Source organism: Macaca thibetana, chromosome 11, assembly GCF_024542745.1.
Source record: "Macaca thibetana thibetana isolate TM-01 chromosome 11, ASM2454274v1, whole genome shotgun sequence".
Taxonomy (NCBI): Eukaryota; Metazoa; Chordata; class Mammalia; order Primates; family Cercopithecidae; genus Macaca; species Macaca thibetana.
In genome coordinates this window covers 47,335,672-47,363,062 of record NC_065588.1, presented here as the reverse complement: position 1 = coordinate 47,363,062, position 27,391 = coordinate 47,335,672, and the positions used below count along the sequence as shown (strand labels likewise).

Below are 27,391 nucleotides of genomic sequence, written 5' to 3'. Positions count from 1 at the left end.
CCTCAGCCTCCCAAAGTGCTGGGATTACAGGTGTGAGCCACTGCACCCAGCCTTTTTTGTTGTTAAGACAGGGTCTTGTTCTGTCGCCCAGGCTGGCATGCAGTGGCGTCATCTCAGCTCACTGCAACTTCTGCCTCCTAGGCTTAAAGCCATCCTCACACTTCAGCATCCCAAGTAGCTGGGACTGCAGGCACACACCACCACACCCATCTAATTTTTGTGTGTTTTGTAGAGATGGGATTTCACCATGTTGCCCAGGCTGGTCTTGAACTCGAGAGCTCAAGCGATCTGCTGGCCTTGGCCTCCCAAAGTGCTGAGATTATAGGTGTGAGCCACCACATCCAGCCCACTCCTCATTTCTTTCTAGCCCCAAAGGTGTTGAGTCAGAAATCCTGCAGCCTTTGTGTGACTTTGAGCATCACTTTCCCCTTTCAGCATTAAATATATGACCTCTCTGCCGTATTTTAGAACTTACTACATTTCAATAAAACTTTTTTAAAAATCCAGACATTGCCTATCTTCGTTTATAATTGTTTGGCCCTTAAAGAGGCAGGGGTATTTCTAAAATGACACTTTAAAATTTCCTCATTTCTACTTCAGGGCCTCTTAAAACTTCAGATAATAAGAGCAGCCAACCCTGCAACTCAGGTTATAGTCCTTCTGATCTTAAAATTGAGACTGAATTAACATCAATTATATGCTTTTACTTGAAAAAGAGACTCTTAAAATAAGTTTTAGTGTTTTGGTTTCTTTATACAGGACAACAACTCTAGATGAACCAGTTTGTTGGATTTCCCCCACCTCTCTGGGCGGTTTTGTTTCTCAGTCATTTCATTACCAGAGAGTGTTGGGGAAAGTAAGGTAAAAAATAAAAACATCCTGTTGTGAAACTCATAGAAAGGTGAGGTGGTTGGTTAAGTACTTATGGAATTTCTATAGCTCTTTTCCAGTCCTTAACTGTATGTTACTAGGAACAGAGAATACAGGTTTACAAGTGTACCCTTCAGGTCACACAACTCCTGTAATCAGAAAATGTCATAGCAAACTGAATCATGTCAAAGCCAGTAGAGGAGGTTGATAACTAAGAGTGAATCTTGGGTAAGCTTTTTTCTAAGTTAAAAATATTTACTCACTCTCCAATTTGTGGTAAATAAATCTGGATTACTATAAGTGTACTTATGCAGATATTAATATATTCAATCTTAAGAATAACCTGAGTGCATTCACTTAATTCCTGCCATTCAACACTATGGAGTCAATCTGTAAAAGGATGTTCTGACAATGTATACACAGAATGTCAGAAAAAGTACAATTAAGTAATTGTTACTGAGCAGTCGCTGCTACATAACTGTGTGCCAGCCTAATATAAAAGGCAGGTAGAGTGTATCCAGGCATATGAAGTAGTTTCATTAGTAAGAGAGGCAGGGGTTTTAGTAGCTGATATAAACAGCCTTCTCAATTTCAGACATTACAACATGAGGCCACTAAAACTCTGCCCAGGAAGTCTTTTGCAAATTCAAGTATTGTTATGTTATCTGTTTATAGGGTCTTCATGCAGTGACCCTCCCACTTTACCCAAGCTGAAGTGGGTGAATTCACATCCTGCATGCTTCCTAACTTTTCTCCAAATGTGATTTTATATTTTAATTTAAACACAGTTTGTAGGTTCTCATGCATAGCTACTCTTAACAAATGAATACTTTGCTTTTTTTCAAGCAACAAATATATTACTTTAGCTCTCTCAGAGTAAGATTACAAAATTGTGGAACCTATTGGGTTTTGTAAGAAAAGCTAGTTTCTAATTAAACTCTTAATCTATTTTTAGTGCTAAGTACATATTGAGAAGGTAGAATATTTCTAGTAGCCTGGTTAGAAAATACTTTTCATTGCACAACCAACATGAAAGGATGAGTTATTTCTATGCCAGCTGTCCTCAGTTTTCCTGACCTTAATGGAACATATTAGATCCAGCTGCTGGAATATTTACTTTAATGGAATAAAGCAGTTGGATTCTTTCCTTGCCTATTTTCCAAAGAGGACAGTGTTGACCAAAATATATGTACTTGTTGGTAGCACTAGAAGAGCTTCATGATGGATACAGTTGACAACTTTTAAAATAATTATCTGTGCCAATGGAGAAAAATGTATATAATACACAGAACAGTAGGTTAATATCCAGAGTGCAGACATATTTTCATATATTCTTACATCTTTCTTGTCCCCAAATACTGGACTTCACCTTCTTGTCAGCGTAAACCTCCATTACAGGAAACACTGAGGAAAAGGAAGTACCCACCAGAAATCATCTTACCTTGCATATATTCTTGATTTTATTTCAGTGACTTTTTTTTTTATCTCCTAGGCTTGAAGTCTTTGGGATTAAGGTTAAGTCAAGGCAGTTATGTCTTCAGCAAAGCCTAGTTAATTTTTTAGACCCTGAGGGCAGTTAGAGAGGAGTTCAAAGGCCACAGGTATACTTAACCTTTAACATCTGCTTTGGTTTCTTGTGTTTTCTACAGTGTCATACCACATTAGCAATAGCGCTTCTGGACTAAATCCTTTTTGCCATCTCAGGAAAAAGAAATTTGTTTGCAGTTTACCTTTGTATTCTTAGAAATACGTTAAAGTCTAAAAATGAATAAAAAATATTTAAATGTTAAACGTGTTTGTGGTAAAATGGTCAAGTTTCTGTATGAGATGTAAAATGGTGAACCAACTTTATGTAACAACATGACCATTCTCCTCTGATGTAATTATTACCCATTCTAAAAAGGAGTTTATGAAACCGTAATTACTTTGCCCTATTTGGGGAGAATTAAGTCATGAATAGGGTGTCACATTTAACATGGATATAGAAAAGTCTGTGGCTGGGCGCAGTGGCTCACATCTGTAATCCCAGCACTTTGGGAGGCCGAGGCGGGCGAATCACCTGAGGTCAGGAGTTTGAGACCAGCCTGGCCAACATGGTGAAACCCCATCTCTACTAAAAATACAAAAATTAGCCGGGTGTGGTGGCGGGCGCCTGTAATCCCAGCTACTCGGGAGGCTGAGTCAGGAGAATCACTTGAACCTGAGAGGCGGAGGTTGAGATTACACCACTGCACTCCAGCCTGGGCAATAGAGTAAGACTCCATCTCAAAAAAAAAAAAAGAAAAGAGAAGTCTTCTGTAACCATTGTATAACTATTAATTTTTTAGATTGGTTTGGCAGATTATCATTAGTTTGACAGATTAGTGGCAGATTATGTTCTGCCACTAACTACAAAATTTTAAAAAATTAAGTCAGAAAATCATGCCCTAGGTTCTGAAAGACATCAACACAGGATATCTGAGTTGACTGTTTATGATTGTTGATCTGGAAATCAACTTCTTAAAACATTGAGACTTGAAATACAAAGGCTATGAGCATTCTGTAACACTTCTGTAGTAAAATTGGCTACATATTGAAAATTTACTCTTCATAATAAATAGTTTTCAGAAGCTTCTTGTCTTCCTTGCTTCCAGCACGTAGCTTCATTTTTTGGACTCACTGAAGAATCGAGGTCTAATGTGATCCTTATACATAGAATAGAGAACACCTAGAAAAAGAAGGATGTATATCAATTGAGTATCCATGGGAAACAAACACTGAATTTCTTCCACTTGTTGTATTTTTATGAAACTAGCCCACAATTTAAACAGAAACAAACAAAGGCCCTCCTTCCTATGAGTTTTTGGTTTGGATCATACAAGTAACTCTAGAAAAAAAACTCTAGGAGCCCTTTAAAATCAATATCAACTTAAATTTATGATGTTATTGTGCCACCAAAATATTGGTGAAATGTTAGGAAAGTGGGAAAATTTGACCAGATGTTAAGATAAAAATAGTAGTCATCTCAATTAGCAAACATTTATTCAGTCTCTACTTGTACTCAGTATCCCGAGGAAAACAAATGGTGAATGGATCGACTTCCTGCTTCTAGGGATTTATGATCTAGTGGGTGAATTGCCTGTGAGTTTAGACAGATGGTATGTATGGCTTCCACAGAGTCCTGGGGCATGCAGAAAGGGGGAAGTAGCCAGGAGGAATAGGGTAAGAAAGAGAGGAGCTGCTTTAGTGAGTTCCAAGGATGTCAGCAAATGTGCACACCCAAAAGCAAGTTAGGGAGTTACAGATTTAAACTACAACTCACATACCACCACCAGCAGCCTATACCCATCTCAGTTATGAAGGCATCAGATCTTGAAATTAGATCCCTCTTCTGAGTGTGAAACCCATATATTCATTATTGTACGTATGACATTTTGGGTTTTTTTGTTTTGAGATGGAGTCTTGCTCTTGTCACCCAGGCTGGAGTGGTACAATGGCATGATCTTAGCTCACTGCAACCTCTGCTTCCCAGGTTCAAGCGATTCTCCTGCCTCAGCCTCCCGAGTAGCTGGGATTACAGGCACCCACCACCATGCCCAGCTAATTTTTGTATTTTGAGTAGAGACAGGGTTTTGCCATGTTGGCCAGGCCAGTCTTGAACTCCTGATCTCAGGTGGTCTGCCTGCCTTGGCCTCCCAAAGTGCTGGCATTACAGGTGTGAGCCACTGTGCCTGGCCTCACGTATGAGATTTCTACATTGCACAGGTAGGTGGTCTCTAAACTTTCCAAATTTACCTAAGTAAATATGTTGAACATGCCTCTCAAAATATGTATTTATTTACTTATTTTATGTTTTTGAGATAGAGTCTCTCTGTCTCGCCCAGGCTGGAGTGCAGTGGGGCGATCTTGGCTCACTGCAGCCTCTGCCTCCCAGATTCAAGCAATTCTCCTGTCTCAGCCTCCCTAGTAGCTGGGATTATAGGCGCACGCCACCACACCCAGCTAATTTTGTATTTTTGGTAGAGATGGGGTTTCACCATGTTGGCCTGGCTGGTCTTGAACTCCTGACCTCAGGTGATCCACCCACCTCGGCCTCCCAAATTGCTAGGATTAATAGGCATGAGCCACCATGCCCAGCCAAACTGTGCATTTATTTATAAACAATATAAACGCAGGTGGGTGGTGGGGGCTCATTCCTGTAATCCCACCACTTTGGAAGGCCAAGGGAGGAGGATCACTTGAGGTCAGGAGTTAGAGACCAGCCTCGTCAAAATAGCGAGACCCATCTCTACAAAAAAATTAAAAAATTAGGGCGGGGCACAGTGGCTGGCTCATTCATGCCTGTAATCCCAGCACTTTGGGAGGCCAAGGCGGGTGGATCACTTGAGGTCAGGAGTTTGAGACCAGCCTGGCCAACATGGTGAAACCCCATCTCTACTAAAAATACAAAAATTAGACAGGTGTAGTCGTGGGCGCCTGTAATCCCAGCTACTCAGGAGGCTGAGTGAGGAGAATCGCTTGAACCTGGGAGGTGGATGTTGCAGTGAGCTGAGATTACGTCATTGCACTCCAGCCTGGGCGGACAGAGTGAGACTCCATCTCAAAACAAACAAATTAGCTGGGCATGGTGGTGCATGCCTGTAGTCCCAGCTACTAGGGAAGCTGAGGTGGGAGTATCAATTGAGCCCACGAGTTTGAGGTTGCAGTGAACTGTGATCACGCCACTGCAGTCCAGCCCAGATGACAGAGCAAGACCCTGTCTTCCCCCCCAAAAAAAGAGAATTGGTGGAACTGGAGTGGAGATTACGGTAAGCTGGGAGGCAGTGAGTCTGACTCAAGTTCTCTTCTGTCTTTTTGGGTTCTAGCTCATCCTTGCAGATTCCAGTTTATCTTTCCTTCCCAACTGTTGCCTTACTGACTTCAGTCCCCAGTATTAGAAACATAAGCAACAGCTTCACATAAACTGTTTAGCCAACTCCAAAAATGTTTTAAGGTCGTATCTCTCTAATAAATCCGTTATTCTCCTCCTCCATTCTCCTGCTCATTCTCCTCCTCCTCCCGTTCTTCCTCCTCCTCCTCCTCCTTCTTTTATGATTACTATTATTATTTGGACGATGCCTCGCTCTGTGGCCAAGGCTGGAGTGCAGTGGTGCGAGCAAGGCTCACTGCAGCCTTGACCTCCTGGGCTCAAGCCATCCTCTCGTCTTAGCCTTCCGAGTAGCTGGGACCACAGGTGCATGCAACTTGCCTGGCTAACTTTTTAATTTTTTGTAGAGACAGAGTATTTGCCATGTTGCCCAGACTGGTCTCAAACTCCCGGGCTCAAGTGATTCTCCTGCCTTGGACTCCCAGAATGCTGAGATTACAGGTGTGAGCCATCACGCCCAGCCTAAATTGCTTTTTCTGTATCACTACTGGTAGTTTTGCTTGTCTGAATCTTGACTGATACAGTTTGGAATTATAAGTGCTTCCAGAGGAACAGAACCAGGATGATAGCTTCTCTGAAGTGGTTCTGGGTTATCTGGAATTGGTTCTCTGATCTGTTTAGATTTAAAGGCATTAATGACCATGTTTTCAGTTATAAAGAGGATGCTAACAGTCCATGGCATGTAGTAGCAAAATAGTTTCTTAAATTATCACCCATTAGGTCAGGCGTAGTGGCTTATGCCTGTCATCTCAGCACTTTGGGAGGCTGAGGTGGAAGTATTGCTTGAGGTCAGGAGTTCAAGACCAGCTTGGGCAATGAAGTGAGACCCTCATTTCTACAAAAAATAAAGGCAGGTGGACCATTTGAGCCCAGGAATTTGAGACTTGCCTGGGCAACATAGGGAGACCCCACCTCTACAAAAAATTTAAAAATTAGCCAGACATGATAATGCTTACCTGTAGTCCCAGCTATGTGGGACTGAGGCAGGCAGGAGGATCTCTTGAGCCCAGGAGTTTGAGGCTGCAGTGAGCCGTGATCGCACCACTGCACTTCACCCTGGGTGACAAAGCAAGACCCTATTTCTCTTTTTTTTTTGGAGACTGAGTCTCTCTCTGTCACCCAAGCTGAAGTGCAGTGGTGCGATCTCGGCTCACTGCAACCTCTGCCTCCCGGTTTCAAGTGATTCTGCCTCAGCCTCCCAAGTAGCTGGGATTACAGGCACGCGCCACCATGCCCGGCTAATTTTTGGATTTTAAGCAGAGATGGGATTTCACCATGTTGGCCAGGCTGGTCTCGAACTCCTGACCTCAAGTGATCTACTCACCTCGGCCTCCCGAATCCTGTGAGTGGCTCATCACAGTACAAATTCAATCCCCAACCTCACAGAGTCACTTCTGTTAAAGTTAAACCATTGCTTTAGAAGTAGTGGGACACTGAAAATTGGGAAGATGTGGCAGATGTCAATGAAATGGGTCTTTGAACACTTAACATTTTAGTGAGACTCCTTTGCCAATAGAAGCAGTCCTTCTATCCTGTCTGAGAATGACCGAAACTTGGACCAAAAGGTAATCTCCACTAAATGAAATTGAAATGCCAGAACTTCCTTGGTAGAGTAATGGTTCTCAACCAGGGGCAGTTTTGTTCCCCTGGGAAATCTGGTAGTGTCTGGAGATATTTTTGGTTGTCACAACTGAGGGTGTGGAGGTGAGAGGAAATTCTACTGGCCTCTCATGGGTGGAGACTAGAGATGCTGCTAAGCATCTTGCAATGCATGGGACGATCCTCCACAACAAGAATAATCCAGCCCAAAATGTCAGTAGTGCTGAGGTTCAGAAACTGCCACAGAGGTAGGTATGTTAGGGTGAATTTATCCTGCTTCCCCACACCTTAAACTAAGGTTGTGAGAAATACATTTGTCAGGGTAGCGCTGGCAAGAGTCCTGTGGTGACTGTTCTCTGTATGCCAGAAATGACAGTGCGAACTGCTGGGCTCCCTAAATTCAATGGGGATGATGGGATCCTGAGGCTATGGGTGTCAAGTGGTAGCATTTGATTGACAAAGACAAGGAAAGCATGATTGTTGTGATGGGCAGCAAACCCTAAGTATAATCAGAATAGTGTAAGTAAGCCACAGAGATCTTTGGCATTGGCTAACTGATTATAGTATTCCTAGAACTGAAAGTTATGGGCAGAAGCAGAAAAGCTCTAGGTTTGGTGAATAAAAGTCTAACTCAAGTCACCACAATAAAGAGCCAAGGAATTGACTCAGTTCCTAGAATTGAGACATTTTCACAGGCCCAGAAATCCCTTGGATGAAGAGGGAGCCAGATCCCCTTAAGGAAAGACCCAGTTCAACAGACAAAAATATATATACTATAAGTCTTCCTTCTATCCTTCCCCAAAGGGGACCTGTGCTCATTTACCAGGGCACCTGTTCACCAACGAAGGGAAAATAATCACATTTATGGGGGATTTTTGAATCCTAGTTCTGAATTGACACTAATCTCTACTTTGGTAGAATTAGCATGGCCTACCAGTCAAAGTAGGGGTTTACGGAGGTCAGGTGGTTAATGGAGTTTTGCTGTGGGTCTTCTTCATAGTCAAGCCTGGTGGGTCTCTGAACCCACTATCTGTTATTCCTCAGTTCTGAAATGTGTAATTGGAATAGACATACTCATCAACTGTCAGAATTCTTACACTGGTCCCCTGACCTGCAAAGTAAGGGCTGTTATAGTAGGAAAAGCCAAGTGGAAGGAAAAATAGTAAACCAGTGGCTGGGCACGGTGGCTGACATCTGTAATCCCAGCACTTTGGGAGGCTGAAGTGGGAGGATCACTTGAGCCCATGAGGTGAAGACCACCCTGGGCAATGTAGCAAGACTTCATTTCTACAAAAAAAAAATTAAAAATTAGCCAGGCATGGTGGTGCACACATGTAGTCCCAGCTACTCAAGAGACTGAGGTGGATGGATTGCTTGAACCCAGGAGTTTGGGGCTGTAGTGAGCCATGATCATGCCATTATACTCCAACTTGGGTAACAGAGCAAGACCCTGTCTCAAAAAACAAAAACAAAAAAAACCACAAACGTAAAACAAAAGCATTACTCTATTCCTAGAGGGACTGTAGAGATTAGTGCCATCATCAAGGACTTCAAAGATGCTAGAGTGGCTATGTGCAATGGATCACGCCTGTAATTCCAACACTTTGGGAGGCCAAGGCAGGAGGATTGCTTGAGGTCAGGAGTTTGAGCTTGGGCAACATAGTGAGACCCTGTCTCTACAAAAAGGTTTGGAAAAATGATACCAGAGTGGTGATTCCTAAAACATCCCCATTTAGTTTGCCTATTTGGCAGAAGACAGATGGATCTTGGAGAATGATACTATTCCTATAAACTTAATCAGGTGGTCACTCTGCTTATCCAGATGTGGTTTTGTTGCTGGAGCAAATCAACATAACATCTTCTTTTGATATGCAGCTGTTAATCTGGTTGAGTGCTTTTTTCTGTATGTCTTTTAGTAAAGATAATCAGAAGCATTTGCTTTCACCTGGCAGGGTCCACAGTATGCTTTCACTGCCTAATCTCAGGGCTCTGTGAACTCTCCAGCCCTATGTCATAATCTAGTCTGCAGGGTCCTTGATCATTTCTTCATCATACAGGACATCACTTTAGTTCATTATATTAATTTGACCTGAATATCAAGGGGAAATTGGAATGCATTATATCTTTTAGGGCACTTCTTGGTACTCCCATGTCCTGTGATGGAAGACAATGGAAAACTAAATCCAACACAGGCAGGATGCCTAATAATCCAGGTTAGGCATGAAGGAATGAAGGTTTGGGTCACCCCACCAGTCAAATAACCATGAGTAGCCAAGGTACTTGCTGAAAGCAAAAGGGATATGAAATGTGTAGTGGATGAATATAGATATAATACTAGCTATGACCATCTGACCAGCTGCAGAAACAGACTGTGATATTTAGGAGTGTTTCTTCCTTATTTTGATATGGATGCATTTGTGTATAGATTAGCCAAGTTTTTTTTCTATTCCCCACTTCTGTTTACCTATCATCTAACATAAGAAGTGTTAATAGGATTCAACCTTATATCTCAGGATTTAAGTCACAGGATATCAAAGGAGAATGTGATTCAGCTCAAAGAGGAATCAGCATCATCCAAAGATGTGTGAAGGGATTCTGTATCCTCTTTTGGGAGAGAACTAGCATGCTTTTGGATACACAGGGGGTGGCTGATTTTGCCACTGTCTTTATTTGGAAGTTAAGGGTAATTAAAAGAGGTATATATGGATGTCAAGTTGACAAGGGCTGGACAGTGGTAGGCTTGTATCATGTCAACTGAAGTAGCCTGTAACTGCATTTTCCAGAATTCCTTTCCTTTTATTACCAGGGTTAGTGCAAAAGAGACATCCTGCATGAGATTTAGAAGGTGGAAATGATGCAGCAGTCAAATTCTTCTTGTGTCTGGAAGACACTGTTGCAGTACAGTTTTGCTCATGTGCTGGCTCACTTTATTGGCAGGGGTCAGCAATCACGAGCACAGCCACCAAGGCTCCTGCTGAATTTTCTCCTGCACCTTCCCTGACCCCTTTGCCAGCTCCAGAATGTTTTCTATATTTCATCTCCATCAGTGAATGTGGAGGCTTGGAGATGGCTGAAAACCCACAAGGATTCCAGTCTGTCCTGTGTATTGTTCTAGCTCATCTTTGCAGGTTCTGGATTTTCCTTGCTTCTACTTTCTTTTCTTTTCTGTTTTTTTTTTTTTTTTTTTGAGATGGAGGCTTGCCCTTTCACCAAGGCTGGAGTGCAGTAGCGCGGTCTTGGTTCACTGCAGCCTCCACTTACCAGGTTCAAGCAGTTCTCCTGCTTCAACCTCCTAAGTAGCTGGGATTACAGGCATACACCACTACTCCTGGCTTATTTTTGTATTTTAAGTAGAGATGGGATTTCACCATGTTGGCCAGGCTGGTCTTGAACTCCTGATCTGTGATCCACCTGCATCAGCCTCCCAAAGTGCTGGGATTACAGGTGTGAGCCACTGCGCCTGACCTACTTTCCTTTCTTTTCTAATTCCTTTCCCTGCTGACTTCAGGCCCAAGCTCCAGATTCATAAGCAAGAGCCTCATAATTATATAAGTTCAAAAACCTGTAATAAATCCCTCATTAAACATTACTACTAGTAGTTTTGCTTTTCTCATCAAACACTGATTTGCCTACCAAGCTCTGTAGAGTTCCACTTACACGCCATGCTTCTGTGCCTTTTTTGTTTTGTTTTGTTTTGTTTTTTGAGATGGAGTCTTGCTCTGTCGCCCAGGCTGGACTGCAGTGGCCGGATCTCATCTTACTGCAAGCTCTGCCTCCCGGGTTTACACCTTTCTCCTGCCTCAGCCTCCCGAGTAGCTGGGACTACAGGCGCCCGCCACCACGCCCGGCTAGTTTTTTTTTTTTTTTTTTTTTTCCTGTATTTTTTAGTAGAGATGGGGTTTCACCGTGTTTCACCAGGATGGTCTCGATCTCCTGACCTCGTGATCCGCCCGTCTCGGCTTCCCAAAGTGCTGGGATTACAGACATGAGCCACCGCGCCCGGCCTCTATGCCTTTTTTTTTTTTCCTCTGCCTAGAATCCTGAGGTCCTTCTCTGCTTAGTTAATTCCTCCTTATTCTTGGTTCAGTACATGGTTTACATCCTTAGAGAAGCCTCCTCTGGCCTCCCAGCCCTAGTTAAATACCACTCCCTTGTGTTTGTGCTTCCATAGCAACCTGTCCTTTTTTTTTTTTTTTTCTTTTTTTGAGACGAAGTCTTGCTCTGACACCCAGGCTGGAATGCAGTGGCATGATCTCGACTCACTGCAACCTCTGCCTCCCGGGTTCAAGTGATTCTCCTGCCTCAGCCTCCCAAGTAGCTGCAACTACAGGCGCCCACCATCACACCTGGCTAATTTTTGTATTTTTAGTAAAGATGGGATTTCACCATGTTGGCCAGGCTGGTCTCGAACTCCTGACCTCAAGTGATCTTCCTGCCTTGGCCTTCCAAAGTGTTGGGATTACAGACATAAGCCACCGCGCCTGGCTTTTTTTTAGATGGAGTTTCACTCTCGTTGCCCAGGCTGGAGTGCAATGGCATGATCTCAGCTCACTGCAAACTCCGTCTCCCAGATTCAGGCGATTCTCCTGCCTCAGCCTCCCAAGTAGCTGGGATTGCAGGCATGTGCCACCACACCCAGCTATTTGTGTGTGTGTGTGTATTTTTTTTTTAGTAGAGACGGGGTTTCGCCATGTCGGCCAGGCTGGTATCAAACTCCTTACCTCAGGTGATCCACCCGCCTCGGCCTCCCAAAGTGGTGGGATCACGGGTGTGAGCCACCACACCTGGCCAGCCTGTGCTATTTCTGTTATGGCATCTATAACTTTATATTGTCTTCTTTCTTTCTTGGTCTGTCTTTCTAAGGAGACTAAACTGTTTAAGGGTAGGGACTGAGTCATATTTCTAAACGGTGTCTGGCACATAGCAGGCATTCAATAAATGTTTGCTGAATGATGAAAAGGAGGACTGTAACTTTGCAGTAAGGCTTCCTGTATTTGGAGCACATTACGGCTCACAGTAATAAGATTATTACCATATAACTTTCCTTGCAAGCCCCATGCCCATCATTCTATCATCTCCAACCTAGGCAGGATGACTCTACTCTGCACAGCATGAAGGGCACCTAAGAATATTGTGACCTGTTCTCATTAATGTAGAATAAACAAATTTAGATTACTTTAGGTCCTAAAATGGACTTCTTGTTAGAACTATCTGATTTAGCTGTGGGTATAACCTGAATGAATGAAGACAATTTTATACCTTTTCTTTGGATTTGACTGGTAGGTCTTGCTTAATTTATGGACTAATAAAAATAGATTTGCCTATTGCTGAAACTTGGAAGGAAAGAAGAAGGCAGTTGAGATTTGTGGGCTCTAAAAATGTCTTCTTCCTAGTTAATCTAATAACTACATTTGCTGTTCAGATAGGCTGGGAAATATGATCGCTGCTCTTAGCCATGAGATGGGGCTCATGGCCACAATATAGGCTGTGATCTATCTGTAACTGCTGCTCTTGAGTTATAGGATAGGAACTATTCACCACTCCCTTCACTAAAGAGAAGAACAGCCCATTGCCCTAGTTGTTTACCATGAGTTTTGTCAGTTTTTGTCAGCTGCAATCATACAAAATTAAGCGCACAACTGGGCCACAACCTCAGCTGAGGGAAGATGAATCTTTCCTACCCCTCTCTCATCATATCATTGTGACCCAATATTCATCTTCTACTGTGAATGAATAAAATAAATGTACTCTCAAAGACAGCTGAACATCAGATACAAATTAAGCAGGTTACCTAGAGTCACAGCTCCGACAACAAATCCTTGGGCAGCAACTCTCATGTGAATAAGATGAATTGACACTTTCTGATCTCTTCTGTACTTTAACTTGTAAAGACCATAGGACACCACAGACACAAAGCCTGCTATACCTGTGGATTTTAAAAGTATGGGTTATTTGGAAGGCTGGGGCAGGAGCATTGTGTGAGACCAGGAGTTTGAAAACAGCCTGGGCAACATAGCAAGACCCCATCTATACAAAAAATAAAAAATCAGCCACACATGATGATACACATCTGTAGTCCCAGCTACTCAGGAGACTGAGGCAGGAGGATCCCTTGAGCCCAGGAGTTCAAGGCGTCAGTGAGCTATGATTGCACCACCGCACTCCAGCCTGGGTGACAGAGTGAGACCCTGTCTCTAGAAAAAAAAAAATGTATGGGTTAAGTACACGGCAGGCAAGAATTTTCAAGTGCTTAGAGAGTTAAATGAAAGAATGTCTACAGGATAAGAACCTGGAAGATAAGCAGGAAAGACCTCAGCAAAGAATATTTTTCAAAGAACCAAGCTGGATTTGATCTACCAGACTGTAAAATGAGCCCTTAATATTCTTGGGTCCAATATTTGCAGTTTTGACTCTTCCCAGGAAAATTAGAACCATACAGTGTAATAACTTGTCTAGTCAGTTGTAATTTCCTGAGGAATGATTTCAAACTGTGCATGCTACAATGTTATTATCTGTGGCAAGTCACTTAGCCAGTAAGTGAACTAACCCAACATCTCAGTGCCCACAGCTTTTGAGTGTTTGGCTTGACTCGTCTCTTCCTGTAACCAAATAAGGAGTAAACTCAGTAGAGTGAGAAAAAATTTGTTCTTCTATATAAAGTGAAACCATAAACTTTAGTGAGAGATGAAAAGGTATGAATATATGCGCGAGAAGCATAACTCTGGCAAGAACTGTGATTCTAGAAAAGTTCAGAAGCCCATACAAATATTTCTGTATTTCCTACAAATGTCAAGGGGTGAATATACTGCTGTGACAACTAAGATTCTATGTAACTGGTGCTGAAACAAAGAACTCATCAACTAAATAGGAAAGATTCTAGAAAAAGATTTAAAACACTGAGAACTTAATGCATGACAAAACAAAAATAGCCAGATAATAGATACTGGGCCAGGTATGGTGGCTCACGCCTGTAATCCCAGCACTTTGGGAGGTTGAGGCAGGTGGACCACTTGAGGTCAGGAGTTCAAGACCAGCCTGGCCAACACGGTGAAACCCTATCTCTACTAAAAATACAAAAAATTAGTGAGGCATGATGGTGCGTGCCTGTAATCCCAGCTACTTGGGAGGCTGAGGCAGGGGAATCACTTGAACCCGGGAGGCGGAGGTTGCAGTGAACTGAGATTGCACCACTGTACTCCATCCTGAGTGACAGAGCAAGACTTCATTTCAAAATAAAAACCAAAGCAACAATAACAAAAAACCCGGATACTGGAATAATTTAATAAATGCCATAAGTACAACTTATTGGTATAGAGAAGAACTAACTTGGATTTGTATTTCTCACTAGACCCTGAAAACAATTTTTGGATAAGTAAGAGTTAAATGCAAAACAAAATAAAAATACAACAACAAAAACTGAAGAAAATAGAATGGTGTATTTATAACATCTATAAGAGGATATGGGGCCAGGCACAGTGGCTCACGCCTGTAATCCCAGCACTTTGGGAGGCTGAGACAGGCGGATCACCTGAGGTCAGGAGTTGGAGACCAGCCTGACCAACGTGGAGAAACCCTGTCTCTACGAAAAATACAAAATTAGCCAGGCGTGGTGGCGCACGCCTGTAATCCCAGCTACTCAGGAGGCTGAGGCAGGAGAATCGCTTGAACCTGGGAGGTGGAGGTTGTGGTGAGCCGAGATTGCACCATTGCAGTCTAGCCTGCACAACAAGAGCAAAACTCTGTCTCAAGAAAAGAAAGAAAAAAGAGGATATGGTAGAGGTAATAGAATATGACAAGGACAAAATACACAGTGAGAAAACATTTGTACAGTAAAAGTGTGTGTCTTTTTTTTGTTTGTTTTTCTTTTGAGACAGAGTCTTGCTCTGTCACCTAGGCTGGAGTGCAGTGATGCGATCTCAGCTCACTGCAACTTCTGCCTCCTGGGTTCTAGTGATTCTCGTGCCTCAGCCTCCCTAGTAGCTGGGATTACAGGCGTGCACCACCACACCTGGACAACTTTTGTATTTTCAGTAGAGATGATGTCTCGCTATGTTGGTCAGGCTGGCCTTGAACTCCTGGCCCCAAGTGATCCGCCCACCACAGCCTCCTGCAGTGCTGGGATTACAGGCATAAGCCACTGTGCCCGGCCTATTTTTTTGGGTTCTCTGTTCTTTCCCATTGATCTATACATCTGACCTTCCATCAGTACCACACTGTGTTGATTACTGTAGCGATATAGTCAGCCTTAGTATCAGCCAGACTGATTCTTTCCACTTTGTCTTTTTTTAAAAAGGATTATTTTAGCTTTTCTAGGACTTGTGCCTTTCCATATAAGATTTAGAATAAGTTTGTCTATGTCTACCAAAACCTTGCTGGGGTTTTGACAGGAACTACATTAAGCCTATAGATAAACTTGGGGAGAATTGACGTCTTTAATAATATACTGTGCTTTCCAACTCATGAACACAGGGTCAGGCGCGGTAGCTTATGCCTGTAATGCCAGCACTTTGGTAGGGCAAGGCAGGAGAATCACTTGAGGTCAGGAGTTCGGGACCAGCCTGGCCAAAATGGTAAAACCCTGCCTCTACTACACACACACACACATACACACACACCCCTCCAATTCATGAACACAGTGGTCTCTCCATTTTTTTTTTTTCTTGAAACAGAGTCTTACTCTTTTGCCCAGGCTGGAGTGCAGTGACGTGGTCTTGGCTCACTGCAACTCCCACCTCCAAGGTTCTAGCGATTCTCCTGTCTCAGCCTCTTGAGTAGCTGGGATTACAGGTGTGTGCCACCACGCCTGGATAATTTTTGTATTTTTAGTAGACACGGGGTTTTGCCATGTTGGCCAGGCTGGTCTCGAACTCCTGACCTCAGGTGGTTGCCCACCTTGGCCTCTCAAAGTGCTGGGATTATAGGCGAGTGCCACCACGCCTGGTCGGCATTATGTTTTTAGTTTCAGTTTCCATATGCTTGTTGTTAGTAAATAGAAACGCAAATTTTAATCTAAATGTAAGGGTCAATTAAAAAAAGAAATGCAGGCTGGGCATGGTGGCTTATTCCTGTAATCCCAGAACTTTGGGAGGCTGAGACTGGTGGATCACTTGACGTCAGGAGTTTGAGACCAGCTTGGTCAACATGGTAAAACCCTGTCTCTACTAAAAATACAAAAATTAGCCAGGCATGGTGGTGCATGCCTACTTAGGAAGCTGAAGCACGAGAATCGCTTGAGACCAGGAGGTGGAGGTTGCAGTGAGCCAGGATTGCGCCATTGCACTCCAGCCTGGGCGGCAGAGGGAAACTGTGTCTTTAAAAAAAAAAAAAAAAAAAAAAAAAAAAAAAAAAAAGCAAGTAATTTTTATGTGGATAGCATGTTTGGAATAACTATGTTGGCATATGCGTGTCTATGGGTGGGTAAGGATATATTTCTTCTTTCATGATCCATTTAATAAATGGAAATAAGAATCAGTAAATCATTACATTATAGGCTGATTCACAATAAATGAAATAAAAATGACTAATGTGCTACAGACATAAAAACAGCAAAAAAAAAAAAAAAAAAAAAAAATTGATGATGGTAGACACATGAGGAAACAGGTAAAACCCTGAAAACTCTGTCAGTTCAGCCAAGTCCTTCTGGAAAGAACTCTGGAAATACATAACAAATGATATTAAACTGAACATGCTTCCTGCTCTGGAAATTCTACTTCTGGGAACATACTCCAAGGAAGTAACCAAAAGAAAAATCAAGAAAATGGCACAAAGATGTTCAGGGTTACACTATGTTTGAGGAAAACCCAAATAACCCAAATGGCCCAAACAGAAGAAAAACTGCCATTGCTATAAAAATAAATAAGAGTAGGGAGTATTAAAACACAGAAATGTACATATGTTAGGTGAAACAAGCAAAGCCAAATAATCTGTCAACACATACTTTAAATAGATATAATGCATGCAGAGACCTTAACAGTGATTGTAAGATGATTTTGAACAATGCAAATGTGTTTATAATGATGGAAGTTGCTTAAGATAACCAATAAAAAATGTTTTATAAATTACCTGCATAGGACCCTCCATCCTGTAGCAGGGAAATACACATAGTAGATAGTGTTAAAATGACAACAGCTAAACAAATTATTCAATGATATATATCCAATTTTTTTTTCTAAGATAGAGTCTCACTCTGTTGCCAGGCTGGAGTGCAGTGGCGCGATCTTGGCTCACTGCAACCTTCACCTCCTGAGTTCAGGTGATTCTCCGGCTTCAGCCTCCTGAGGAGCTGGGACTACAGGCGCCCGCCACCACGCCCAGCTAATTTTTGTATTTTTAGTAGAGACAGGGTTTCACCACATTGGCCAGGCTGGTCTCAAACTCCTGATTTCAAGCGATCCACCCACCTTGGCCTACCAAAGTGTTGGGATTACAGGCATGAGCCACCGTGCCCAGCCTACCAAATTTTATCATTATTTATTTTTTAGCAAAAACTTGGCTCTCTTCCCTTAATCAAATGAAAGTTCTGTTCTTACTTAAATTGGTTTTGTTTCTTTTAGAGATTAAAGTCAGAACCTTTACTGTTTTCCATATAGTGTCTCTAGTTTGTTTGTAATTGAATTTAACTGGAAACACTTTTATCTTTCCACTTTAATCACCTAAATGTCTCTGGAAAAATAATTTAATGTACAACAGGCACAGTGGTGCATATGTCTCTTTGTCTCTGTTCATTAATTAATCTCTGTTCATTAGAGTGATCTGTTCAAGTAGCATTGAGTTTTTGAATTTTTTTTAGTTAAAAATGCTAAGGAAGATAAATCACTATTAAATTATTTGCTTCCATTTCTTACGGGTGCTATTACAAGTCTTAAATGAAACTTCTAAACAGAATATTACTGTAAAGTAAAATTTGATTCTTTCTTGATATGTAAATAATGACAGGAAGTTGCTAGAGTCACAGTAACAATGGGAACATCTGACGTACCTATTTAGACATTTTTATGGAATTAATATTTTTGCAAACTTATGTCAGATTTAAGTAAATTATTTTAATAGTTTCCAGACAAAATGAACACAAGGAAACAGGTATGGCTGCAGTATACATCCATGGAGAAGAAAGAGAAAACTCAGACTTTAAAACATAATATTGGTGCTTAGGTTTTGTGGTTTTTTTTAAGTCCACATACACATAATACTTGTTGAAAATGTAAACATACTAAATATGTGTGAGGAAAGGATAAACAGCTAAGGGTCCAGATCACTAGGTGATCTAATCATAGTATCTCTCTTTTTTATTTTTTGAGATGGAGTCTTGCTCTGAGCCCAACCTCCGCCTCCCGGGTTCAAGTGATTCTGGTGCCTCAGCCTCCTGAGTAGCTGGGGTTACAGGTGCGTGCCACAACGCCCAGCCAATCTCTTGTATTTTTAGTAGAGATGGGGTTTCACCATGTTGGCCAGGCTGGTCTTGAATTCCTGACCTCAAGTGATTCACCTGCCTCGGCCTCTCAAAGTGCTGGGATTACAGGCGTGAGCCACTGTGCCCAGCCTAATTATAGTATCACTTCTTTAGTCCAGAATTTATTTTGCCATCAAACTCAACATCTGGAGCACACCAGGAAGCCAACACAGACGGCCACTGAGCAGCCAAAATGACCACCCCAAAGTTCATGCTCACAAGTGTTCAGATAGGTCCAGGCTTTTACTCAGAGCTTTCCTCTGAATTGACTCACACTTCTTTCAAGCTTCGGTATCTAACTTCTGGTGTCACAGAACATTAAAAACATTAGATGCAGAAGTTTTTGGTTTTTTGTTTGTTTGTTTATTTGCTGTTTTTGAGAAAGGGTCTCACTATGTCACCTAGGCTGAAGTGCAGTGGTGTGATCTTGGCTCACTGCAACCTGCACCTCCTGAGCTCAAGCAATCTTCCCACCTCGGCCTCCCAAAGTGCTGGGATTACAGGTGTGAGCCACCACGCCCGGCCTGGAAGCAGAAGTTTTTAATGTGCCCAGTAGTAAGAAAGAAACAGAAAAATTTATAAACAGAAGACGTAAGAACTTTAAGTTTAGATTACTTACAAGACAAAGAGACATATGCATCTCAATAGTCCCTAATAGGCTTTAAATATAATAAACTGATGCTGCTGTTGATGGTCCTGAGTTATGGCTGAAATGTTAATATTCATTCAATCTATTCCATCTGACTGGCTAGGAACTAATACTTTTAGGTAGACTTCTAACAAAATGGATAAAATAGAATAAAATTTGATGCCTCAAATAACAGCTAACATTTACTGGGGGCTTACCATGTGCTAGGAACTATTCTGAAAGTTCAACACATGCCTAGAGGAGGTTAGCTTCAATTATCTGAAAAAATTCAATTATAAGAAACATTTCAGTCCTCAATGGCACTGGGTAAGGCATCATTGTGTTACTACAGTTTTCCGCATCCAGTCAAGGCTTGTACTTACCTACAGGGACAAAGGGGGAGTCTCTAGATTTCCTGATTAGTCGGGATAATTGGCCTTCATCCTCTTCTGCTGACCACTGGTTATCTGAAGACATTTTCTTCTCTAGTAACAATAGGATATAAATGTGGTTGCCGTGAATCATTAAAAATAATTTGTTTTTCGTCTCCCATCATACTCTTGATTATGTGTTTTTTTGTCTTCATTTGTTTGATAAGCCTATCTGCTCAACTGAAATAAACAATTGTCTTTCCTTCACACTTTTCACTACAGAATTTTTTCATTTTGCAGGGGAAGGGGATAAGAAAAAAATACATAGAGAGAGGAAATGATAATCAGATTTCATGAATACAGAGTAAAAACACAGATCATAATTCTGTTATTCAGTCTCCTTTCCACTGCTCAGCATTTGAGATCACTGGGAACCTCAGGACTTCTTCCACAAGCACTGTATTTGAAGAACAGTTTCTTTTTAAAGTATCATTTTAAAGAAGTATGGCAGTGCCAACATAGGCAAAAATACTTCCAGATTTACAGGTATCGGCAGAATGATCACTCCAACTCTGCAGAATGTGCAGGGCATTATAAAGTCATTCAGATACTTACCAAGTAAGTACCTACTGTGTGCCAGTTGCTATGCTAGACAACGGATTCCTTGTCTAGCCTGGCTTGTCTACATAAGATGAACGAAGAAACTTGCAAAAGCAACTATGATCACAACAGATTTAGCAGCACCTGAGTCTGTTCCCTGTGCAACTTATTGTGTTCACCCCAGAATTCAGATACAGCGGCTTCATCCTATGAATGAGGCTTCATCAGAAAACAAAAGCTTAAGAAGCGCAATACCTGTAGCGTACCCCACCACCTGCTGTCTGTCTCCTGGTGTTCCTTCAGCAAGAGGCTGTAGATCAGAACAGGTGTTTGTTGTCAGGCCAGGACACAATGATGTGCAATTTCCAACTAATTGATAATGGGAAAGCCCAGAAACACGCCCCAGGGGGCTGGCGGAGTGGTCGGCTGGTATTGGCCAAGATTTCCAGCACCCTGCCAGAAACTCACCAGTAGCAGCCTGGGCCACAAACTAGGCTTTCGAAGCCAACATTAAGAAAAACACTAAGGCTTTGGAAGAAGATGCATTTGCTAAAGTCTGCCTTCACGAAGGAGCTCCTGACTTCTCTCTGTGACTGAGTCTTAGTACCTGACTCCTGGGCCCAAAATTGAGGGGAGAGAGGGCACAGGGTCACAACACTGGGCTTGGAGGGGAAGGGGAGCAGATAGCCATCAGAGGCCAGGATTCTTGCCATCCTTCAGAAACATGCCCTAGGCAGAGGAGGTGCGCGCCCTGCAGTTGGAATCTCCAGCTGAAGCGATGAGAGCCCTCTGGGCTCACCTGGCGGTGGGGCCATCGCAGGTGCGCCTCCTGCAAAGCCTCGAGCTGCACACGCCCCCAGGGGAAAGACGTGACGTCGCTGCACCTGTGGCCAGTCCCTGCGCCTGCGCGTGAGACCTGAGTGGGGCTGTGGCTCTTGAGGTGGGTCAGTGGTGGACGTCGCTTTCGCTTTTGTTCTGACCGCGTAGCCTTGGGGCCCCTTGAGACCTCGGAGAACGCCTTGCTCACTGCTTCCCTCCGACTGCAGCCAGGTGGACCTAGAGATGAAGGCAGAGGATCAGGTAGCGGTCATGGCTCTTCCCTTGTAACTTCATGTTTAAATAATTTCAGACTTACAGAAAAGTCCCCAGAATAGTACAAAGAACTGTGTGTCTGGTACCCGCATTTTCCTTTATTAACATGTTTCTTTCTTTAAAAAATATTTTTGGCGAACCACCTGACAGTAGCAGACTTAGGCCTTCCACATACTTTTGTATGCATTTGGGGCATTCTTTTATTATATAACCATAATACGGTGTTCAAAATCAGAAATTTAACATTGATATAATTCTGTTTTTCAATCTAAAGATTTTATTCATATTCACCAGTTGTCCCAATAATGTCCTTAATAGCAAAAAAAAATTTTTTTTCTCATCTAGCATCCGATTAGGATCATATATTGCATTTAGCTGTCCTGTCTCTTTAGTCTCCTTTAGTCTGAAACACCTTCTTAATCATCTTTGTCTGTCTTGACCTTGATTTTCTTTCTTTTTTTTTTTTTTTGAGACGGAGTTTCGCTCTTGTTGCTCAGGTTGGAGTGTAATGGCTCAGTCTCGGCTCATTGCAACTTCCATCTCCTGGATTCAAGCAATTCTGCCTCAGCCTCCGGAGTAGCTAGGACTACAGAGGTGCGACACCACGCCCAGCTAATTTTTTTGTATTTTTAGTAGAGATGGGGTTTCACCATGTTGGTCAGGCTGGTCTCAAATTCCTGATCTCAGGTGATCCACCCACCTTGGCCTCCCAAAGTGCTGGGATTACAGGCGTGAGCCACCGTGCCCAGCCAACCTTGATGTTTTGCCAGTTATTTTGTAGGATGCCTCTCAATCTAGTCCCGTGTTCCCCGACTCCCCTCCGTGTTTTCTCACTAGATTGAGGTCATACATTTTGGGCAGAATATGACAAAAATGATGTTGTGCTCTTCTTAGTGTGAAGTGTCAGGAGGCACAGAAAGTTGAATTCCCTGGTGGTGGTTAACTTTGATTCAGTGTGGTGCTGATAAATGTTTAACAACTCAGTTGGCTCTGGAGGGGGAGATATTGCCCTGTTCTGTGGCATTTGCCATTGCCCCATTCTGTGTTGTAAATATTCCCACCATGGCCAGTTTCTAAATAGGGTCTGTCTTCATGGAACACAAGGTTGGGAAATGTCCCTTTCCTGGGTTGGTAGGAGTGGGCTCTAGCACACCACTGGTTTGATCATGTGGAGTAACGTGGTGTCTGCCTGGTTCTCCACTGTGGTCACTTTTTTCTCCCGCTTTTAATTAATAAGTAGTTTCTGAATAGGTACTTTAATATTACACAAATATCCTGTTATTTGTCAGACTTTTAACCATTAATTTCAGTGTCCGTTGATGATCCTTGCTTGAATCCATTAATTTTAGTTTGCTAAATAGTGTTTTTCCTAAATAATCACTTTAAAAAAAAAAAAAAAACACTTATGGCCGGGCATGGTGGCTCATGCCTGTAATCCCACCACTTTGGGAAGCCAAGGTGGATGGATCACCTGAAGTCAAGAGTTCAAGACCAGCCTAGCTAGCATGGTGAAACCTCATCTCTACTAAAAATACCAAAAAAATTAGCTGGGCGTGGTGGTGCGTGCCTGTAGTCCCAGCTACTTGGGGAGGCTGAGGCAGGAGAATCGCTTGAACTCAGGAGGTGGAGGTTGTAATGAGCCAAGATTGTGCCACTGCACTCAGTCTGGGTGACAGAGGGAAACTCCATCTCGAAAACAAACAAAAAACCATTTATTAGTAGGCGTTCTAATGAGGAATAGCTTTTCTTTCTTCTCTATTTAATCGTTTATCAGTTTGGATTCTTGCATTCCTATTTTATTCAGTGGCTTATAATCCATCACTGTGATTATTTATTTATATTTTATTGTATTTTAAAATAATTGGTTTTTGCTTTATTCTGTAGTTTACATAGGCCAACCTCAAACTCCATACTTGATTTTTCTCTTCTGCCTTTGTTATTCATTCAATATCTATATCAGCAGAGACAGTTTCTCCCAGTAGCACATGTCGTTTGATTCTCATCTAGGTCAAGTAGGCCATTGAAGACCCTGGCCCATCAGCACTGGTATCTGGACCCTCCCATTTGACTGTACCCATGTCTGCTTACACTGGGGCTCTGCCTTGGTCCTGTCACCCCTGAGGTGTCCTTAAGGCTGGAATGCCAAGTAGGCTCCAGGTGATGTGCTAACTCTGAGTAAATACAAGAGGCTGCTTGGAGCCCAGAGATGAGGGTTATGAGGTAGACTGTGTCTGGGTTCCTTTACAAAGAAAACCATGATTGATTAGAAATACCTGCCCTGGCAATACACATTAGAAGTGTCTGTAAGTGGGGTTTTGGGGGAAGGGGCTCAGAAAGGGACAAGGTGTATGTTCCATTCCTGCCTTAGGTGGTGTTCTGCTACCTAGGCTGTGTTGTCTCACTGCCCATGCCTTAATCCCAGCACTTTGGAAGGTCGAGACGGGCCAGTCACTTGAGGCTAGGAGATCAAGACCAGCCTGATCAACATGGTGAAACCCCGTCTCTACTAAAAATACAAAAATTAGCCAGGTGGGGTATCACATGCCTGTAATCCCAGCTACTCAGGAGGCTGAGGCCGGAGGATAGCTTGAACCTAGGAGGCAGAGGTTGCAGTGAGCCGAGGTCACACCACTGCACTCCAGCCTGGCGACAGAGGGAGACTCCATCTCAAAAAAAAAAGTCATTCAAAGAATAATGGGACATATCAATAGACAACAGGAGCCAGCTTAAAGGGGCTTCCAATAGCAAAATCTGGGACAATTTGATCATTAAATAATCAGGGCAGTCTATCTACCAAACTGTGGGGCGGGGTGGGGGGGGCGGTGCCATGACAGCCTATAAGCAGGTCCAGAAGGGACCCCTTTAGCTGAAAGGCATTGCAGAGCTCAGCGTGATCAAGCAGAAGAAGAAAAGGACAAAGACAAGGCAAAATTCCTGAAAGCCATGGCAATGAGCAAAAAGAACAAGGGGGAGAAGCGACACAGTCTGGACAAGTGGACCCCAGCCCAGATGGCCTTAGAAAGATGCAAGAGAAGTGTCAAATGGAAACGATCCTGAAGAAAGCATCCGAAATCTACAAGCAGAGAGTGGAGGACTTCACATCCTAGGGGTCTTTTCCTCATTGTGTTTTATAGCTGCGTAGTCCTCCACTGTATGGGTGTAGCATAGTTTAAGTACTCTCCTAGATGTGAGTGAGCATGTAGGCTGGAGACATTACAGCAAACAGTGTCCCAAGGAATAACCTTGTGCACATGTGTTTTCATCTCTTCTTCTTTTTTTGAGACAGAGTCTCACTCTGTCGCCAGGCTGGAGGGCAGTGGCACGATCTCAGCTCACTGCAATCTCCACCTCCTAGGTTCAAGGGATTCTCCTGCCTCAGCCTCCCAAGTAATTGAAACTACAGGCACATGCCACCATGCCTAGCTAATTTTTGTATTTTTAGTAGAGACAGGGTTTCACCATGTTGGTCAGGATGGTCTGAATCTCTTGACCTCATGATCCACCTGCCTCAGCCTCCCAAAGTGCTGGGATTACAGGCATGAGTCACCACGCCCGGCCGTGTTTTCATATTATTGAAGGTAAATTCCCAGCAGTGGAATTGCTGGGTCAAAGGAAAATTAAAGTTTAGTTTTGTTAGACATTGCCAGATTTCCCTACAAGGGTTTCATGTATTGGCATTCCCACCAGCAGTCTATGGAAGTGTCTCTTTCTCCACAGCCTGCCCAACGGAACGTGTTGTCAGACTTTAGAAGTTTTCACCAATCTGATGTGTGAGAAATGGTACCTTACAGCAATTTTGATGAGCATTTCTTGTATTATGACTGAAATTGAACATATTTTCATATGTATGATGGTCATTTTGCATATTCAAAAACTTACTTGCTAGGTTTCATAATTTTAAAGTTGTGAAGAGATTGGGGGAGGATTAGAAGATATGCTTAGAGTCATCAAAGGATTCTGAGTCAAGTGATCATGTAGGGAAGGTTCCAGAAATAGAAATTTTAATTTTAACACGGGGAGATGTGTCAGAGACAAATGTGAGCTATTCTGTAAAATGCAGCCTAATTTTCTATTTGAAACCTAGAGTGTAAGGGCAGTATTTTGTTCCCTTGTATTCCTCATTCAGTTCTTCCTGCAACTATTCTGCCATTTCACACTGTTCTCATCTTGTCTTTCATATTTATTTGAGAGAGAGTCTCACTCTGTTGCCCAGGCTGGAGTGCAGTGGCATGGTCTCGGCTCACTGCAGCCTCCACCTCTCAGGCTCATGTGATTCTCCTGCCTCAGCCTCCCAAGTAGCTGAGATTACAGGCACCTGCCACCATGCTAAGTTCATCTTGTCTATTTTAGACCAGTTTGATGCCTCACTGAAGGTCCCATTATCTTTTATATATTTGCTGGTTTAGCTGGTGTGGCAGGCAGAATAATATCGCCTCTTCACCACTCCCAGAAATGTCCACATCCTAATTTCCAGAACCTGGGAGTGTGTTATATTACATGGCAAAGGGAAATTAAGGTTGCAGATGGAATTAAGGTTGCTAATAATCAACTGACCTTGAGTTGAGAGATTGTCCTGGACTATCTGGGTGGGGCTAATGTAATTACAACGGATTTTACAAGAAGGTGGAAGGTAGGAGAATCAAGTCAGGTTGAGAGATTTGGAGATGTTACGCTGCTGACTTTGAAAATGAAGGAAGGAACCATGTGCCAAGGAGTGAAGGTGGCCTCTACAAACTGGAAAAGGAAATAGATTCTCCCCCAGAGCCTCCAGAAGAAACACAGACCTGCTGACACCTTGATCGTAGCCTAGTGAGACCCGTTTTGGACTTCTATCTTTCAGAGTGGTAACATGAAAAGTTTGTGTTGTTTTAAGCCACTTAGGTTGTGGTAACACATTAGAGCAGCAATAGGAAACTAATACAAGTGACAGGTGCCCAACATTTTTCTGTGTAGTCAGTCTGTCCCACAGGATAGGAAAGGGTGGATGAGTCACAGATCCAACGAACTCCCACAAAAAGAAGTCTGCAGGAATAACCAGGACTAGGGAAGGAATACTGGGGAAGTAGAAGTGGAGCAGCTGTAGAGGGGTGAAAGACCCATGACAGAATGGTGTCCAGAAGCTGCAGGAATAGAACATCTTAAGAAGGAACACGAGAATCAAATATTACACAGATCAGACATAGGATGAAGCCTTTGTTTTTATTTATTATTTATTTATTTATTTATTTATTTATTTATTTATTTATTTATTTTGAGACAGAGTCTTGCTCTGTCACCCAGGCTGAAGTGCAGTGGTGCAATCTCGACTCATTGCAACCTCCGCCTCCTGGGTTCAAGGGATTCTCCTGCCTCAGCCTCCTGAGTAGCTGGGACTGCAGGTGCACGCCACCATGCCCAGCTAATTTTTGTATTTTCAGTAGAGATGGAATTTCACCATGTTGGCCAGGTTGGTCTCAAACTCCATACCTCACGTGATCCACCTGCCTTGGCTTCCCAAAGTGCTGGGATTACCGGCATGAGCCACCGCACCCAGCCGGATTTAACATTTTTAAAGATTTGACAGTGAAGAGAGGATGAGAAGGCAGTAACTTGAGGAGAAGGTAAAACTAAGTTTTTTGTGGTGTGTTACTTTGTTTTTTGGGTGTTTCCCCCCCACTCTTTTTGAGACAGGGTATTACTCTGTCTTCCAGGCTGGAGTTCAGTGTTGTGATCATGGCTCATTGCAGCCTCAACCTCCCAGGCTCAAGCAATCCTCCCACCTCAGCCTCCCAAGTAGCTGGGATCACAGGCACACGCCACCACGCCCTGCAAATTTTTGTATTTTTTGTAGAGATGTGATTTTGCCATGTTGCCCAGGCTGGTCTTGAACTCCCAAC

At 42.8% G+C, this 27,391-nt stretch overlaps 2 protein-coding genes across 2 annotated transcripts in view; both read right to left on the bottom strand.

Annotated features, from left to right (window-relative positions):
* Window positions 1–27,391, bottom strand: part of DAZAP2 (DAZ associated protein 2) — a 426,196-nt gene that overhangs the window by 274,578 nt on the left and 124,227 nt on the right. The window lies entirely within an intron of this gene.
* On the bottom strand, window positions 954–21,524 carry HIGD1C (HIG1 hypoxia inducible domain family member 1C). The gene is made up of 3 exons (XM_050748812.1): window positions 19,836–21,524; window positions 13,167–13,301; window positions 954–3,577 (listed from the first exon to the last, which is right to left on the bottom strand). The coding sequence occupies exons 1-3, from the start codon at window positions 19,975–19,977 to the stop codon at window positions 3,513–3,515; spliced, it is 342 nt and encodes a 113-aa protein (XP_050604769.1). The 5' UTR covers window positions 19,978–21,524; the 3' UTR covers window positions 954–3,512.